The 14,725-nt window shown below is 44.4% G+C and overlaps 2 protein-coding genes across 5 annotated transcripts in view; one reads left to right on the top strand and one right to left on the bottom strand.

Moving 5' to 3' along the window:
* The window catches only part of MEFV (MEFV innate immunity regulator, pyrin), a 59,355-nt gene that overhangs the window by 42,339 nt on the left and 2,291 nt on the right, over positions 1-14,725 (bottom strand). The window contains exons 2-3 of one of the 3 annotated variants that reach the window (XR_011647236.1): positions 8,342-8,487; positions 7,528-7,708 (exon numbers count right to left, since the gene is read on the bottom strand). The exons of 1 other annotated variant lie outside the window; for it this stretch is intronic. The gene's annotated coding sequence lies outside the window, so the exon portion shown is untranslated. Of the gene's footprint in view, positions 1-7,527; positions 7,709-8,341; positions 8,492-14,725 lie in introns of those variants that run through there. One more of the 3 variants, XR_011647235.1, reaches the window with a different exon arrangement.
* On the top strand, positions 138-7,246 carry ZNF263 (zinc finger protein 263). 2 transcript variants are annotated; one of them, XM_004475849.5, is made up of 6 exons: positions 138-839; positions 1,679-1,859; positions 2,330-2,400; positions 2,687-2,813; positions 4,560-4,676; positions 5,213-7,246. In XM_004475849.5, the coding sequence occupies exons 1-6, from the start codon at positions 453-455 to the stop codon at positions 6,367-6,369; spliced, it is 2,040 nt and encodes a 679-aa protein (XP_004475906.1). In that variant the 5' UTR covers positions 138-452; the 3' UTR covers positions 6,370-7,246. The 2 variants fall into 2 exon arrangements, with proteins under 2 accessions (XP_004475906.1, XP_012373980.1); XM_012518526.4 differs by lacking the exons at positions 1,679-1,859; positions 2,330-2,400 and having other exon boundaries at positions 140-839.

Genomic DNA, 14,725 nt, shown 5'->3' with positions numbered 1-14,725 from the left:
CGCTTGTCCCGCCTCGGCAGGCGAATCTTCTCTCCTCATTGGTTGGCGGCGAGTCCGTGGCGAAGCCTGACCCAATGGGCACTAGATCTCGGCAAACGTAGCCCGGAAATTGGTCCCGAGCAGGCGCCGTTGGCCTGTGGGCCCCGAACTCGCGCGTTGGGACTTCCGGCGTGGGAGCCGAGGGCCGGGTCCTGCGTGGGTGCACGACGAGGCGAAAGAGCGGCCCTCCGGGAGGCCCTAGCCGGGCGGAGCGGGGAACCGGCGCCGCGGCGTCGGGACCGACTGGGGCCGAGGCCCCGGAGTCGGCTGCGCCCGGCGGGAGGTGGGCTTCTCGCCCGGGACCTGGAGCTCCGGGTCCGCCGGCTCCTGCCGGCACTGCCCATCCCCGCCCGGGGCGCCTCTCCAGGCGGGCGCAGCTGGTTTGGGGGCCAAGTCACTCAAAGAGTCTAACGATGGCGTCGGGCCCGGGCGCCCAGGAGCGGGAAGGTCTCCTGATAGTTAAATTGGAAGAGGACAGCGCCTGGAGCCACGAGCTTCCCCCGCCCGACGCAGGGCCCAGCCCGGAGGCCTCCCACCTGCGCTTCCGACGGTTTCGCTTCCAAGAAGCCGCTGGTCCCCGGGAAGCCCTCAGCCGGCTCCAGGAGCTTTGCCATGGATGGCTGCGGCCTGAGATGCGCACCAAGGAGCAGATCCTGGAGCTGCTGGTGCTGGAGCAGTTCCTGATCATCCTGCCCCAGGAGATCCAGAGCAGGGTGCAGGAGCTGCATCCGGAGAGCGGCGAGGAAGCTGTGATTTTAGTGGAGGATATGCAGAGAGAGCTTGGGAACCTAAGGCAACAGGTGAGAGAATAAGCGTATTTACCTGCCTTTTGGCCCTTAGACTAGGACATCACGCTGCCCCATTTCCCCTTTCAAATTTATTTGTTTGCCCTGAGTACACCTTACAAAGGCAAGAGGAGGTTTTGAAATTGAGTCCGGAACAATCATCCCGCAGACTGTCCTCAAGTGGACACAGTGAGCAGCGAAGAATGCGCTGCTTCCATAAGGTGGCATTGTCGCTGCAATAGTGTGAGCTATGGAGTTAGATCTGCAAGTTGAAAACCTGCCTCTGCTATGTACTAGCTGTGTGACTTTGGGCAAGTTACCTCATTTCTTTGGGCCACAGTTTTCCAATTGGTAAAATGAGGGTGGGTGATTAAATATCGTTCAAAAGTTGTTTTAAGGATTAAAAGGAAAGATCTGGTCACACTGCTGGCTTATAGTTAGTGCTTAATAACTTATCTGTTGTTATCTCTTATATTAGGGTCAGCAGTCTGATCTCTGCAGAACTGGGTCTCAGTTAATTGTCAACTTAGAAAAACAGTTTCACACTGAGACTCTGAGATCACTGCCTCCAGGGCCACCCAAGGTAACTTACCTTGTAGTGAGTAATGGAAGTTTCTAGAAAAGGTGGGGGAAGAGAAAGAGGGAGTGAGGTGTATCAGAAAAGTTGTGTGGGGAAAGTGTGTCCTGGGAACAGACCTCCCCCCTCCCCTTCACGGATCAGAAAAGCCTCTAGTCTAAACAAGCCTCTTCTTTTTGCGGGCCCTCTCTGTGGAAGGTTTGCCCTCAGAATCCTGTGTAATTTCCCTTTGTATTGGGCCCTGTTGTGACGATGAGTGATGTGGGTTGGTTCCCAGGTCACAAACCATGGGCAGGGAACAGAAGTGCTTTTGGAGGAGCCTTTGCCTCTGGAAACAGCACGAGAATCACCGAGCTTCAAGCTGGAGCCAGTGGAGACTGAGAGAAGGCCTTGCCCCAGGCTGCAGTTGCTGCTAGGCCCCAGCCCCAAAAGGGACCCCCAAGCTGTAAAGGAGAGGGGTGAGGAACAGTTACCTGGGCAGGTGGGAGGAAGGAGGCTTCGGGATTGCCCCTGGCACCAACCAGGTACTGCTGCCTAAAAGAATTTCTGAAGTCAGGGTTCGCAGTTGTGGAGTGATAAACCTAGAAGTGGAGGATGGGGCTCTGTTGGGATCGGGGAGGGGCGGGGATCTCTTTTTTGTTATGTAGAGCAGAGACGTCTGGTTTCAGTCGGTGGAAGCCCTAGCCTAAGGAATGCTCTAGTGGAGTGCTGCAGGCCCAGCAGGGAAGACTGCTGGATTTCCTTCCCTCTGACTCCATCATTTTGGATTTCACTTCATTATCCCTCTGTTGCCCCTCCCCTCCCCCCCTTTTTAAGTGATTGATCCTCAGAACAGAAACTGGGTATGGGGGATGGATATTATGTTGTAACAACTTGGGGTGCCAAGAATTAGGAATGCCATTCTCATTGTCATTTCTGTCACCTTCAGCATTATCTGCTCCCTGGCTTTCTCTCTTTCCTCCTGAAGGGAACCTGGAAGACAAGATGACTGGGCCCCAGGTGATGTGGAAGTCCCCGTTGTCTCCCCCCAGGGCCCTTCCTCCTCCCCTTGGAGTTTCTCTTATGGGGGCGGGGGACTTTCTGCCACTTGGCAGATGATCCTTTCTCCCTCACCACACGTCTCCCTGTCCTCTTTGTCTCCTCTACACATCACTTGTAGGCCTGGCACCCTTCTTCCCCATGAAATGTGTACTCTGCATCCCCAGGTTTTGCCCCTGTAACCCATAACTCTGCTTGAATTGTTCTTGGTGCACTAGGGGCTAAAGGAGACCTTGTGCTGTTTCAGTTGCCTGACAGCTTAGAGGACGTGGCTGTGCACACCTCCCAGGAGGCATGGGGGCATCGGGATCCTAGTAAGAGGGCCTTCTCCAGAGACACGGTGCAGGAGAGTTATGAGAATTTGGACTTACTGGGTAAGAACTTTTTTTTCCAGGGATGAAGACTGAGCCATTTTTGACCAAGCACGTGTCCCTTAGATACTCACTTCCCTAGTAAGCTCTGAGTTTTGTCAAAAGCCTCCACAGGAGACATCTTTTTATCCTTTTATCCTTCTATCTTAACATCTGCCAGATGGCACAGTCAGCACATGTACATGCAGCCCAGGACTGGAGGCCATCTGCCAGCGCCAAGGCAGGGAGTCTGGACCATAATGAACTTTCCAGGGTAGAAAAAATAGAATCCAGTAACATCCACCCCATCTCTGCCAGTGTTCCAGGATGCTGTGGGTGCTCTAAGTTGTGGATTCCTTGCAATTTTGAGATCTTGTTCTCTGAGCTCTCCTAAACTTTTTATGCTTCATAGTATTTTTAGGCCCTTCAAGGGCCTGGTATCGACATTCCAGCTTACCAATTGTCAGAGTTCATAAAAATTGAGGAAAGAAGATCTGTGTGTTCAGAGATAACAGTCATTCGGCGTTACTTATAATTGTGGCAGTTTGGAAATAATGTATATATCCAAAGCAAGGGACAATTATAGTAAGCATAAATTAGGATGCACCGGTGTGTGGAACTATTATGTAGAGATTAAAACGATACCTGTGAAATATGACTTAAAACTGATAGTTGCTGGGAGCAGATGTCGCTCAAGCTGTTGAGCTCCTGCTTCCCACATGGGAAGGTCCTGGGTTCAGTTCCTGGTACCTCCTAAAGACAGAAAAAAACAAGCAAACAAATGGAAAAACAACTCAGAGGAGCCAGTGTGGCTCAGTGGTTGAGTACCGGCTTCTTACATACAAGGTCCCAGGTTTAGTCCCCAACCCTGGTACCTCAAAACAAAACAAAACAAAAAACTGAGAGTTGGATTTAGGTGGAGGATATACAGGTAACCACTGTATATTTCTTTTGACTTTTCAGTATGTATAAAAATTCTCATAATAAAAACTTGGGGGAAGTCTTTAAAAACAACATAAAACAAGATTGTAATTATACTAGTTACAACTGTGTTGACACACCTAGATTGAAAGAATCACACTGTACTTTGTTTCCATACATCAGGTCTACATAAAGAGAATCACAGCTACAAACTCATTGACACTAATTCTGCAAAGAATTGTAACTACTGGGATTTTGTTTCATTTCATTGGGACTGTCTCCACGTTCTCCATATCACTGTTCAACTGCTGTGGTGCCCAAAGATGAATATCTTTCAGTGGGTGCTAAATATGGAGAGAAGTTCATTTAACAATTGGTTTTTGGTTTTCTTTTTAGCAAAACACAACAAAGGCACTTCTCTCAGAGCACCAGGTCCTTTTCTGTCCATCGTGTTATTTTTCTCCTCTTTCTGGAGTTGCTCAAACTTATTTCTCCTTTTTAAAAAATATACATAAAAATCGAGACTCTTTTAAAATAGTAAACTGATGCTTTAAGCAGCTGACCACCTGACCATGTTTTTATTGTTTTATTTTAGAAAATTATCATTCTAATGGCAAGAAACCCAAGTACTACCAAAGTGTAAAAAAAAAAAGTCACATTCTTTTTCCCCCAATGTCTTTCTGTAGAGATAAACACTGGGAATAGTTTAGTATGTATTCCAAGTAATTGCTGCTGGACGTATTGAGCATTCTGTATCTATCAGTTGAGGGCAGGGAACAAGTATCTTTGTTTCCCCTGCGTGGAGGAGGAAAATGCTGATATGGAAATCTATTTCTTTCACATGAACAGAGTCTCAGATTACCAGTCAGGAGGCTCTAAGCACCCAGGTGGAACAAGGAGGAAAGCCATGGGATCCCAGCATCCAGAGTTACAAAGAGGGCTTGACTCCCAGAAGCCCAGCCCCAGGTAAGAAGTGAAGACAAGGGGGCTGCCTAGCAAGGCCCCCAATAGTTGAGAGCATTTGAGGGTTTGGGTGGAGGGCCCCTCAGATCAGGGCCAGGCTACCATTGCTGTGCAGAAGGTATATTTTTTCCAGTGTCCCTACTGTCCACTATCCTTCCAAGGGTTGGAACTAGGGTGGGCACACAAGGCAGCCAGGATGCAAAATTTAAATAGGCACTCTTCAGCCCATTGCCTCACCCTAGTTCCAGCCCTGTTCCTTCCCACCCATTCCTGAAGGGTAGAAGCCAGAGGCTCATTGGGAGAAGTGGATGGAAGTCCCTAGAAGGGAATTCCAAGACTGGTCTGAGCTCTGATTCCTAGTGTGATGACTCCAGTTCTTATTTGGATGCCTCTCTGGAGTGCTTTACCTGTAGGGAAAATGGGAACTGAGGCAGAACCAGCATTTCTGGAACTTCTGACCTACAGGTAGCAGATGCATGAGATTTCCTTTTCGCCAATGAATAAATAATTTAAGGGTTTGCTTTCTCTCTCTCCCCCAGGGGAAGAGAAATTTGAGAACCAGGAAGAAATTGCTCAATCGGTTTCCCGTGAGACCAGCCACCCTCAGGAGCTGCTCCCTGGGGAGGTACCCTGGAGTCCCGAGCAGGGAAGACCTTGTGACAGGTCAGAAGGGCATTGGGACCCTCCCTCAGAGGATCCAAGGGAGCACTCTTTAGTGGGAATCACAAGTTGCAGAGAACTGGGGAGACCAAAGGAGCTACAACCAAAGAAACTCCATTTATGTCCCTTGTGTGGCAAAAATTTCTCTAACAACTCGAATCTAATTAGACACCAGAGAATACATGCAGCAGAAAGACTGTGTGTGGGCACAGAGTGTGGCGAACTCTTAGGTGGGAACCCACATTTTCTTTCACTACATAGAGCACACCTGGGAGAGGAAGCCCATAAGTGCCTCGAATGTGGAAAAAGCTTCAGTCAAAATACCCACCTGACTCGCCATCAGCGCACCCACACGGGTGAGAAGCCCTATCAGTGTAATGTATGTGGAAAAAGCTTCTCTTGCAACTCCAACCTCCACAGGCACCAGAGAACGCACACAGGTGAAAAGCCGTACAAGTGTCCTGAGTGTGGGGAGATCTTTGCTCACAGTTCCAACCTCCTTAGGCACCAGAGAATTCACACTGGAGAGAGACCCTATAAGTGTCCCGAGTGTGGGAAAAGTTTCTCTCGTAGTTCACACCTTGTCATTCATGAAAGAACTCATGAGCGAGAGAGACTTTACCCCTTCTCTGAGTGTGGGGAAGCAATGAATGACAGCATCCCCCTTCTTACAAATCATGGAGCCCACAAGGCAGAAAAGAAGATTTTTGAATGTTTGACTTGTGGAAAAAGCTTCCGCCAAGGGATGCACCTCACCAGACATCAAAGAACCCATACAGGAGAGAAACCATATAAATGCACCCTTTGTGGGGAAAACTTCTCTCATAGATCCAACTTAATCAGGCATCAGAGAATTCACACAGGTGAAAAACCCTACACCTGTCATGAGTGTGGAGACAGTTTCTCTCACAGCTCCAACCGGATTCGTCACCTCAGAACCCATACAGGAGAGAGACCCTATAAATGTTCTGAATGTGGGGAAAGCTTTTCTCGGAGTTCACGCCTTATAAGCCATCAGAGAACTCACACTGGATAGAAATGATGGGATTTCTCTTGGACCAGAAAAGGTGGCATATTCAAAAGGTCCTGTTTTTATTAGCTGGTCTTCTTTGTCCAACTGACCAAATGACTTGTATGTTTTTAAGGTAATTAATACAAAAAAGAAAAGGGAGTCATTGTGAGTGAGTCATAGAGGCAGCAAATGATTAACATAAAGCTAAAAAGGAATTCTGCCTGAATTAGGGAGGATGGAAAGTCTTGGAGGTGACCTGCTCAGGGTGGAATTTCCTAAGTCTGTTCCATCCCAAGGCACACCCACCCTCAGTATATTTATCTAAGTTGTGATTTTGGTGCCTTATTGTGCCCAATGTCTATCAACAGCTTTGAGGATCTAAGTGATATTTCTTTGTCCTCACTTGGGACATTCAGCAGGACCATTTGGGCTCCTGAGGCCCTTGAGACCAAAGAAGAGGGACTGAGTATGCTGGGAGGAAAAAGCCAGAGGTCAACAAAAGACTACTGGTGAGTTGCAACTCTCCTGAGGCCCTGGCTGGTCCTTCAGCACTCTTCAGCAGCCTGACAGGATTGCCCATTGAGAGGCCACACATGTAAATGTCACTACAGACAAAAAAGAACCAGAGACCTAAGGGAAATAGATAGAATTTTCATGTCAGCCCAAGAATTGGCAGAGGAACCAGGAGTCTGAATTAGCTTACCCTTTGCAGAGATCTAAACTTTTAATCTACCTCTGTCAGGAAAAGATGGAGCTCTGGAGTCTTCTTCCTGGGTAATGGGTTCCAAGAAAGATGGATTCCCTGGAAAGCATTGAAAACTTGGCTACAAGGGAAATTAGGGCTTTTGCCCATCCCTGTTGAAAGTGTGTATGTATGGTAATAAATATTTTAAGGAAATAAGTGAGTCTTCATTGAGGCTCTTTGTCTTGCCCCTTTTTCTATGTGTCTCCCCTCTGCCTTGCTTTGAGGACTTGCTTTCTCTTTTTGGTCTTTTGGGATAAGGTTCTGACAAAGGTGGCAGTGGGCAGGCCGAGGCAATGTGGGCCTGTGCACTCCCAAGCTGGGACTGCTCCGTGAGGGAGAAAGCTTTGAGCCCAGTGGTTGCTCAGGGTGAAGTCATCAAAGCACTTGCAAAAAGTATTCTTGGGGTTTGTGTACAACAGAGAAAATACCTCACAGTCTTTGTTTACAACTTTTACTTTCCGGTGAAGTAGGTGAAGAAAGATCCAGCTCTTCAAAGACAGGATAATTTGGTCTTCCAAGGCAGGTAAGATGGTCATGATCCAACTGAGTTATTGATCATTAATGGCGGGAAGATGTAGGATAAGGCAGACCAGAAAATGGTGCCTTGAGAATATCTTCCTAGAGGAAAACATTTTATTTTAGAATGGGGGATTGGAAATAGGAGTTCTAGGAATTTGTATCTATGGGAAAGAGTTCTGTAGAATACCAAGAAGTATTCTAGTGTGTGCGTTAATGTGTGTGTGAAAGAAGTATTCTAGGAACAGGAGATTCTGGTGGCAGGAAAATCTCAGGATAAGGCTGTGGAGGAAGAGGAAGACATCTATCTACCTAGCTCTTGCAGGAGAACAGAATGAAACATTTCATTGGCATCAGGTTATCACCAAGTAATTTAAGTGATGGAACACTTGGCTTGTCTCAGCCCTGCCCTAGTTTAGTATTGAGGTTTTCCATGATTTTCTGAGCCAAATAAAAAAATCTGTTTCCCATTTCTCTCCCTTTTTCGTTTACCTTATTCACAGGAGACGGGCAGGGGAGGGAAGATGAGAATTAGAGATGAACATAGAATGGCCAGTGGTGGGGGAGCAGTACAGGGCTGGTATGGCTGCCAATGCCGTGAAATGTATGAGGTGGTGTGAAGTTGATGTTATTACTAAACACTCTGGTTAGGATGGCAACTAAGTGGACTCTAAAAATTTCAGAAGCGTAGAACCCCCATCACCACCACTGTAATATGCAACATGCAGATCTTACACGATCAGACTGACGTTGCTCCTGCTGGGGCACTGCCATTTGAAGCGGGGGCACGGAAGAGTGCCCAAGGTGCTCTGTAGGATCTTCACCCAGTCGCCACTCTAGCTCCCCTTCAGGCAAAGTGCACATGCGGAGCTGTTCTCGGTCTTGCTTTTGTGGGAAGATGTTAAGCAAAAATATTGCATGTAAAACCATTAGCACAGTGCCTGGCATGTAGAAAGCACTCATAAATTTGTGCCAATTGTGGGCATGTAAGATTGACAAAAGATTTCCCTTCTAGACACCTAGCACTAGGTCAACATAAGGCCACCATGGCAGGAATTTCAGGGAGCTGTCAGCTATTGAAAGGTAGCTTTGATGACTTACTTCCCCTTCCCTTGCAGTCATTGAATTCAGAGAGCAGGTATGGGCCCTTTACTGAAGAGTCTACCAGGTCACTGCAAGGAATGGCTGTTTATGCTTTTTACAGCCTTATATGTTAAAGAAAGCCAACTAGCAAGTTTATCAGCGCTAGGAGAATTTATAACTTTTCTTTAGGTGTCAGGAGCTCAAGAATAGTAACATGAATGAAAGCAAATGTGTTTGTTTTGAAGTGTTTGCTTTAAGCCTTCAGTCTTGCTTCCAAACTAGAATTAAAAATTAAATTCTTGAAAGGGACACTGATATTTTCTTCAGACCATATTAATTTTTACTAAGAGGGGCTTATATGCTTTTCTTTCACGAGAGGAAAGGTTTAAGGGTAGCTTCTTGCCTGGCTGGTACAGTGAAGAGACCGGGGAGATAGTCTAGATAAACTCAGAGACACTAGAGGGCTGATGAAAAATTGCTGAGACCCCCTCCCCACAAAAATCTAAAAAGCTTTTCCGTTAACAATATGCTCAATTCATCATTGAAAAACCTTGAGTATCCCAGAAGCTTCAGACAGAAATGAAAATTTGTGACTCCCATGGATCCAAACCTGCTCCACGGAGAAAGGTAGATAGACTGTCATTTCACCCCAGGCTTAAAGGTTTGGGGGAGAAAAATACTAAGTTTCTTCCGGAAGTCCCCTGAGGGTATGTCTGTGGGCCTCCGGAAGCATTGTGCTGGACTCTCCAGCAGCTCCCCCAGCGGCCAGGAGGACTGGCGTGTGCCGCAGGGGAGGGAAAGGCTGGCGGGGCTGCCTCGGGGACCTCCGCTCTCCTACGCCCGGGCTCAGGAGTCCCGCGCCCGCAGCCGGGACAGGACGGGGCTAAGCCTCTGGAACCCTTAGCTTCAGTCCTCTCCCAGTTTGGGGCAAAGCAAATGCTCCCACGGCTTCCACAGCTTCGTCTTCGCTGCTCGGCCCCAGGTCCGACACCTACTAGCCTGGCGAACCCCGCAGCCGCCCCCGTCCGCGTGAGCTCCTCGGTGTCCCCGAGGCCGCCGCCCCTCCCCGCCCGAGTCGACCCCTGGCTGCCGGGGCCAGGGAGGGGAAAGCGGGCGCCCGCACGCCCGGCCTTCCCGCGGCGGCACAGGTGGGCCCAGGAAAGAGGAGTCCAAGGGCTGGTTAGTGCCTTTCGGCTGCGGGAACTTGAGCGCCCAGCACGCAGTCCCACTGATCCTTTGGACACCTGCCCTGCTAGCCAAGTGCGCTCAAAGCCCTCCACACTCACCTGAGCTCCTGCCCAGAGCACATCTAAGCGTGGTTTGTTCCTATTCATTTTCTTTTCAGGTCTGAATCTCCAACCCCAAGCAAAGGTGGTAAGGGAATGTAAGATGAGGACACTTTTATTTTTAATCTGGGTCCACCGTACATACATGTAAAGGCAACAGTGATGTTTCCAGAATCAGTGAGTACTTTTGAGAATGATGGCCATTCATCCTGGTAATTCATAACCATTTAAAAAGAATAAAGAAAGATGTGGTGTATGGTTCAAGGGCCCAAATTAAAACTAAGTGACCTCGTGTTATATTCCCCATACCACCTTCTTGCTCAGTCCATCCAATCCCAGGCTTGAAAGGTGCATCAAGGAGGCAAAGTACAAAGTAGGGAGAATTACTGCCCCACCCCCAACTTGCTGTCATTCTGGATAAATCTTCCTTAAAAAAAAAAGTTGTTTGATGTTAAAGATCTTCCAGCTTTCACTAGGCTGCAGACTGAATAAACCAAAGCAACATAAAGGGTGCCTAAATTGTAAAAAGGATGCCTGGTAGCAGTTAATTTTCTTTGTAAGTTCTGTGTGATAAAATTAAGATACAAAAAAGAAATAACGATTTATAATGTAAGATTTCAGCAGTAATTATAAAAAAAGATCCCACTCACAATAATAAAAGTACCTAGGAATAACCTTAACAAAAAATGAGGTCCCTTTAAAAGAACACTACACACATTCACAACCTGAATGGAGAGAAATAAAGACTATCCTTCCCCAAATAATTTTAGTTAAATAATGAACAAATTTCCAAAGGAATTTGGTGTGTGTCTGGGGGGGCTTGAACAAATTTTATGCTAAAATTGATGTGGAAGAATAATAAGAATATCTTGGACATTTCTGAAAATGAAGAGTAAGAAGGGCAATGGCCTTATCAGATATTACGACATATCATTGCTACTAACCATGAACTACAGTTTACATTATAGTTGACACTGTCCCACACAATTTTGTAGGTTAAGCAAAATATGCACTGGCCTGTATACATCACTGCAAGGTCATGCAGGACAAATCCAATGTCCCGAAAATGCCCCCATATTACACCTATTCTTCCTCTCCCATCCCTCAGAACCTCTGATGGCCACTGCCTTTACATCAATGATAAGAGTTCTTCCATTGCTAGAATAATAAGTCTATAGTAGAATAATAATAAGTCTCCTTTAGTCTTGTTCATTCTTCAATCTTGAGGATTTTGGGATGGTGATGTGACTTTGCTTTTAATTAAGAGGGGGCTTAGATTCCACGGGGCAGACAGATGAAGCAATTGTAATAAATGTACCACACTAATGAAGGATGCTGTTAATATGGTAAAGTGTGGGAGGGGGAGAGAGTGGGGCGTATGGCAATCCCTTATATTTTTCATGTAACATTTATATAATCTAAATCTTTAAAAATAAAAAAAATTAATTAAAAAAGTTATCAGTAAGTCATTAAAATGGTAAGGCACTAGAGCAGACAACAGTACTCCATTCAATCATTAATTTTATACTGTGATTGCCTATTTTTGATAGAGCAATAGAACAGAATATACAACTCAGAAATAGATCCTTGTATGAACGGAAACAATAAAAGCCAATAAAGAAGAACCAGTTATCCTAACAAAGGTGCTGAGAAACCTTGCTAGTTACTTGCAAGTATCACTTGACACCTGACACTAAAATGAGTAACAACCATAAAGATACCATTCTTGTGGTTATAAAATTAGCAAAAACTATAGCATAACTATATTCAGTGCTGGGATCTGTGTACAGGAGATAAGTACTTTCGATTTAACAACGATGTATCAATTTTTTAAAAAATGTTTGTACTCTTTGACCTGGTAATTTAACTTCTAATAACTTAAAGAAATAATTTGAAATTCATATTAACACTGTAAAATAGGAAGTAAACACTTGTTCAATAGTAGAATGTTTTATTTCATTCAACTGATATGGTAGACTCCATGTGGATTATTACAGAGCCATTAAATTTGAGGTTTGTGCCTAGACTTTAATGACATGGGGAAATCCTAAGAAACAGTAAAGTGTAATAGCTAAAAGCCTGCCACTTGTCAGCTGTGGAACCTTGGTCAAGTTACTTAACCTCTCTAAACCTAAGTTTTCTTATCTATTTAAAAAAAAAAAAAAGGAGGATAATAAGAAGACTAAATAAATACATGTGTACAATTCTGTTATAATAAATACTCAACAAATGGTATCTTAATTATTAGTTCCAAAGCATAAATTAAGACAAAGAATAGAGTATAAACTTGTATTTACAATGTAATGTGCCTATTTTAAAAATATATGAAATATACCAAAATGTCGAGAGGCTATCACTGGGACACAGAATTTGGGGTCCTTGTCTAAAATAGGAAAAAACTGGAAATATTAAATATTGTATAAATTTAAAGAAACAAATTTGTTTTCAAACTATTTTATAATCAATACATAAATGATCATTAGTGTACAAAATGAGGTCAGTTGATAAAAATTTTGACAATTCACAATAGGCCTACGTTATATATTATCATATAACTGTAGAAGTCCTTAAATATTAAATCTAATAGAATCAGAAGTTGAAGGCATGTTGAAGGAATCCTTAATATTATGAAGTCTAGGTTTCAAAAATCTACCAAATTTAGAGTGGACTCTACTCTGAAACCGTTTCTTGATTACTCCTTGTTGCATCTCTTTTGGAGTGAGATGGAACCTTTGAAATTCAGCTGTGGCACCCACAAAATCAAGACGGTAGTCCAGACTCTCTCTTAGAGCAGATAATTTAACTTCAGCAGTAGGCTGATGTTTTTTTATCAGTTCCTCTTCCTTGTAGAACAAACTTCCTTTGTAATCCCACCTTGTTTTTTGGGGGTAGCCCTTTTCTTCATCATCCCCATTTAACCACATTCTACCAGCATCCAACTTGGTTTCCAACTCTCCATATTTCTCAAGAATTTCTCTATAACCCCATCTTCTAAGCCTCGAGGGTCATATTCAAGTTTCTTTTTGTAAAGGAGATTTTCCCATGCATTTGCTATGGTTGTTTTACTTCATCCCAACTCTTTGCCCAGTTAAAAACTGCACTTTTTATGTTATAGGTTTTAATCTTGGAAATTCCTTTTTCTCTTCTGTCTTGCTCATCATCACTTTCTTCAGAAATCACAAGACTTTCTTCCAGTTGCTTCCACCTATAAAGTCATTTACAGCTCAGGATCACACCTTGATTCATTGGTTGAATCAAGGACAAGGTGTTATGGGGAAAGAGCATGCATTTTATTCGACCATCTTCACTGGTTAGTGATTCAGCAGAAGGATGAGCTGGGAAATTGTCCAGAATTAACAATGCCCTGACTTCATGGAATCTTAGAACATTGAGTTGAAAATGCCTGACCTCAGGGACAAAATTTTTAAAGAACCATTCTGAAAACAACTCTTCGGTGAACCAAACTTCTTTACTGGGTTTATATATCACAGGTAATGCACTTGTGTTCTCTTTCACACTTTTGGGCAGCTTTGATTTTCCAATAATGATGGACTTCCACTTACGAGTCCCATCTGCGCTGGCACATAGAAGGGCAGATAGCCGCTCTTTGTTTATTTTCCTCCCAGGCATGCAGATATCTTTTCTGCTCACCTGAGTGTTTTCCGGCATTGACTTCCAAAAGAAGTCAGTCTCATCCCCACTGTACAACTGAGCTAGATGTAGTTTCTCCTCTTTGATCATTACAGACAGTTTTTGTCGAAATGGCTCAATACTTTCTGAAGTTGAATTTAGGACTTGTTTTCTACATACTTTCCGGGTGCCAATCGCGTGCCTATTTCGAAACCTAAAGAGCCAACCAGTACTAGCTTTGAAGTCTGTTCGCCCAAAACACTATGCAAATCTTTCTGCAGCAGCCTGAAGCTCCACACCTCTAACAGGGACACCAGCTGAGCATTTCTGTTGGTACCACATGTAGACTGCATCATCCACATCGCCATATTTAGCTCCCATTGTCCTCTTTCTCTTTTCAGCCCCTACCAACGGTATGTCCTACTTCAATACAAAATCCAAAATCAATTTCTTATTCTTTTTAATGTCATAAAATGTCGATTTACTGATTCCAAATTCATCCATTACACTTTTAAGAGATTGTCCAGCTTCAATTCTACTTAGGACCCTCACTTTTTCCTCCAAATTCAAAGTTGTATATTTCTCTCTCTTATTCATATTGAATTTAATTTCAAACAACCAACAGGAGAAAACAAAGGGAAAAGCTCTAATTAAAAGAACAAAAAACAAATAAAAAACCACACAAACTAGCTCAAAGCTGTAGAAGGCACAAGCATTTGTAATGGAGAGTAATGGGCCAAAAGGGAGGCGCGCTCATGACTCAAGTGGTAGTGCAGAGGTGAAGGTCTATAAACGCAGAAAGCTGCCATTGCCAAAAGTCCTGTCTACTGTGGTAAAAGATAGACTGTGATTAACAGAACATATATGAGAACATTCTCTCATGAACTATAATAAATACATTATATTAATATAGGGTGTTAATTATCAGGTGGGTTGGGGGGAAAATACACCAAATGTAAGATACAGGTCATAGTTACCAATACTCTGATGATGCACTGTCATAGTTTGTAACAAATGTTTCACAACAATGCAAGATAGGGGTGTGGGGTGAAGTATGGGAGTCCTGTATGATACATGTTTGTTTTTTACGTTCACAACTTATACTATACACTTACTGTTT

The sequence above is a fragment of the Dasypus novemcinctus genome, chromosome 23, assembly GCF_030445035.2.
Source record: "Dasypus novemcinctus isolate mDasNov1 chromosome 23, mDasNov1.1.hap2, whole genome shotgun sequence".
NCBI classification, from domain to species: domain Eukaryota; kingdom Metazoa; phylum Chordata; class Mammalia; order Cingulata; family Dasypodidae; genus Dasypus; species Dasypus novemcinctus.
Note: the sequence above shows the minus strand (reverse complement) of the source record. Positions and strands in the feature narration are given on the sequence as shown.

Bases quoted from the DNA above. Each gene is read 5' to 3' on its own strand.
- ZNF263 (XM_004475849.5), top strand. From the start codon at position 453: ATGGCGTCGGGCCCGGGCGCCCAGGAGCGGGAAGGTCTCCTGATAGTT. The intron at 1,860-2,329 runs GTGAGGAACAGT...TGTCACCTTCAG, and splicing joins CCAAGCTGTAAAGGAGAGGG to CATTATCTGCTCCCTGGCTT. The intron at 4,677-5,212 runs GTAAGAAGTGAA...TCTCTCCCCCAG, and splicing joins TCCCAGAAGCCCAGCCCCAG to GGGAAGAGAAATTTGAGAAC.